The 3499-nt window shown below is 47.2% G+C and overlaps 1 protein-coding gene across 1 annotated transcript; it reads left to right on the top strand.

Moving 5' to 3' along the window:
* Positions 1-1230: 1230 nt before the first annotated feature.
* On the top strand, positions 1231-3279 carry LOC144128260 (uncharacterized). The gene has a single exon (XM_077661525.1). It carries the CDS (start codon positions 1497-1499, stop codon positions 3219-3221), a length of 1725 nt encoding a protein of 574 aa, XP_077517651.1. The 5' UTR covers positions 1231-1496; the 3' UTR covers positions 3222-3279.
* The last annotated feature ends 220 nt before the right edge of the window (positions 3280-3499 follow it).

Genomic DNA, 3499 nt, shown 5'->3' with positions numbered 1-3499 from the left:
GGTAAGTGAGGTGGGAGAGTTATAAGCATTCCAAGAAGTAAAACTATTCCTTGACAAAAGCTAGGACAAAAAGCTTGCAGTCTAATATGCCAAATTTCTGGGTTGCCTTGCTGGATTCGACAGAGTAAGGTATTCCAGATGTCCAGTTTTCAACTGTGTGCATCTTGACGGGCCTCGTGCTGAAAGCCATGTGCTGCAGCACTAGTTGTTTAGAAGCCACCAGAGCGTGTGACGACGTTCGGCGCATATGCACACGTGCACAGGGTAAGTACAGGTGCATGGCAGTACACTGGCCTTTGCACAGGCGCTCTTAACTGGATGGACGGGCAAAATTCGCGGGAACCGAAGAGCAGACACGCGATAGTAAAGTTTAACCGTGCCATGCCGCACTTCGAAAGCACATTAGCTCACCCGTGTTCGGCACCGACTAGCGAGCCTGCAGTTCGCGCTTGCTTCACAAGCTGCTGCCAGAAGCGTTTTCAGCCTTCCGGTGAGCGCGTTGCCAGCCCCAGCCCGTTCAACTCAGCCGCGAGCTGCAGCCACAGGCGTTGGCGTGTTTCTGCCGGCATCGCGTTGCTGGCCCCGTGGCCCCGACCGGCATGCTGCTCCATGAAACGGAGCATGGCCTCAAGTTGTTCTGCGCTGCAGCGCGGTGTATAAGCAGGGTTCGTAGCGGTCCTTGAAACCCTTAAAAACCCTTGATTTCTAAAACGCTATATTCAAGGCCTTGGAAACCCTTGAATTTTTTTAGGTGCTGGGAAGTCCTTGAATTTTACGCTCGGCTAGGTTTAGCGGAATTGACAGAGCGTCTGGCCACATTCATGAAGTCCTAATCCAAGTCAATCCAGTGTACTTTTTCTTGACCATTTCCTCGTGGTTAGCGTGGTTCACGGGCTGTGAAGAAAACTTCCCAAGTTTTTCCGCTATGCCAGGAAGGTGCAAGTTCCAGCGGTCCTGGCTGGACCATGATGTTTATAAGCAGTGGATTGCTCCGGATCCCTCGGACTGTCATCGCGCGAAGTGCAGGGCGTGTTGTAAAGCATTTGACGTTTCCTCCATGGGCGAGTCGGCAATTAAAAGCCACATGAGAAGCGCAAAGCACATTGCAAACGTAAAAAATGGAGCGCAAGGAAACTCGATTCGGAACTACGTGGCGGCTACAGTCAGTGAGCGACCGGAAAGCGTCATGCCTTCAGTGTCATCAGACTTGCGTCATGCGTGCGGTATGAACGAACTTGTGACTGATGCCGAGGTACTGTGGACTTTGAAAGTGGCAGCTTCCCACTACTCGTACAATTCGTCTTCGCACATAGGGGAACTGTTCCAAAAGATGTTTCCCGACAGCCTTCTCCTGCGGTGAAAAGAAATGCGCGTACGTCCTTTGTCACGGCCTGCGGCCGTATTTTCTCTCGTGTTTGCAGCACGAAATAGAGCAGTGCGGCTCTTACGCTGTCCTGTTCGATGAGTTATCGAACGACTACCTTCAGCGGAAGCAGATGGATATCCGCGTGCGGTACTGGGACGCCGTTTCTGAACGTCTAACTACCAGGTACTACACATCAGTCTTCATGGGACACAGTACGGCAGAAGACATCCAGGAAAAGCTTTTGAGTGCCTTGGATTGTTTGCCACTTTCAAAAATAGTTCACTTGTCTATGGATGGGCCAAATGTGAATTTGAAATGCTTCAAAAATTTGCAAAGTCACCTTCAGAACAACTATCAAGTTCAGTGCCTGGAGTTGGGGAATTGTGGTCTTCACACTCTGCACAATGCGTACAGAGCAGGTGTTATGGCCAGCAAGTGGTGCCTGGATACCCTCCTTTCAAGCCTAAGTGGCCTGTTTCACGATGCACCTGCACGGAGAGATGACTTTGCCTCTGTTACTGGCCAGACAACATACCCTCTCAACTTTGTCTCGCACCGCTGGGTTGAAAATGTACCTGTCCTTGAGCGCGCCATTCTTTTGTGGCCCGATGTGAACAAGTATGTGCAATGTATTAGAGTGAAACAAGTAAGTTTGCCTAAGTGTATTGCATTCCAACGTGTGTGTGATGCCTGCGCTGATCCGCTGACGCCAGCAAAGCTTCAATTTGCTCTGGGAATTGCAATGATATTCAAGCCATTTTTGACTGAATACCAAGGTGACAAACCTCTGGTGTTCTTTTTAGCAAAGGACCTTGAAAGTGTTGTGAGAAAACTAATGACAAGGTTTGTAATGTGCTCTGTGGTAGCAGCGTCTGCTGGAATCTTGAGCTTCTTGAAGATTGACATCTATGATCCAAAGAACCATGCTCCCCTTGAAAAAGTAGGCATTGGTCATGCAGCAGAACAAGTTGTGAAAGCTGCCAAGATAAGTGCAAAGGATGTGTTTGCATTTAAGATGGAGTGCAAACAGTTTCTGATTAATGCAGCGAAGAAGATATTGGATAAAAGCCCACTAAGATACCCTCTTGTTAGGGCCCTCTCTTCTTTAGTTCCTGTGCGGATGTGTTCAAGGCCGGATGAGTGCCTTACAGGCTTCAGGAAAGTTTTGGGTGCCCTCATTGAAGCAAACCGGTTGAGCGAGCACCAGCGAGGTGCAGTTCTCGCCGAGTACACAGAGTTGCTCCAGGAAGAAAAGGACACCCTTGGATCATTCGAGAAGCATTCCAAAAGTTTGGATGAGTTTTTTTGCAATCTTTTGAAGTTCCGTTCTTCATGCTCAAACCTCTGGGGTGTGGTCAAAGTTCTGCTTATTTTAAGTCATGGTCAAGCTACTGTAGAAAGAGGATTTAGCATTAATCGCCACACCTCTATTGAAAACATGAAGGAAATGTCTTACGTGTCGCAAAGAATTGTGTGCGATGCCATAGATAAGGCGGGAGGCATCCTTAAAGTAGAAATAACAAAGGAGCTGCGGACATCTACTTCAGCCGCATGGAACCGGTACCAAGCGTACCTGGAGGAGCAGAAGCAGCAAGAAGCTCAGCAGTTGAGGCAGTCAAAGAGAAGCCTTATTGAAAATGAAATTGAAGCCAACAGACACAAGAAAAAGAAACTAGAAAAAACTATTGTGGACTTGACGGCAGCTGCAGACAGTTACTCCGAAAAAGCTGAAGCAGCAAATGACATCACATATATTGTGAAATCAAACAGTCTTAGAAAAACTTCAAAAGAAAAGATGCAGGACCTTCAAGAAATTGATCGTGTGATTGCAGCAAAACTTCAAGCACTTTCTTGATATGCTTAACGAGTGTGTGCTTCAAGGAAATGTGTGTGTGTTTACTGATATGTGTTTTAAGGTGGTATATGCCTCTTTCCTTTTTTTTCAATAAAATGAATGATTTTGTTGTTGAAGAATTTCTTTTTTGGTCCGAGCTGCTAAACACATTGTTTGAGGTCCTTCAAATTGCTATGCCAGGGCCTTGAAAGTCCTTGAAAACCCTTGAATTTTTTCAACTAAAACTGCTACGAACCCTGATAAGCATCGCGCTACTGACTGTTCGCCACGCTCGCACA

Source organism: Amblyomma americanum, chromosome 4 (assembly GCF_052857255.1).
Source record: "Amblyomma americanum isolate KBUSLIRL-KWMA chromosome 4, ASM5285725v1, whole genome shotgun sequence".
NCBI classification, from domain to species: domain Eukaryota; kingdom Metazoa; phylum Arthropoda; class Arachnida; order Ixodida; family Ixodidae; genus Amblyomma; species Amblyomma americanum.
This window is presented reverse-complemented; position numbering and strand designations above follow the sequence as displayed.

Bases quoted from the DNA above. Each gene is read 5' to 3' on its own strand.
- LOC144128260 (XM_077661525.1), top strand. From the start codon at position 1,497: ATGGATATCCGCGTGCGGTACTGGGACGCCGTTTCTGAACGTCTAACT.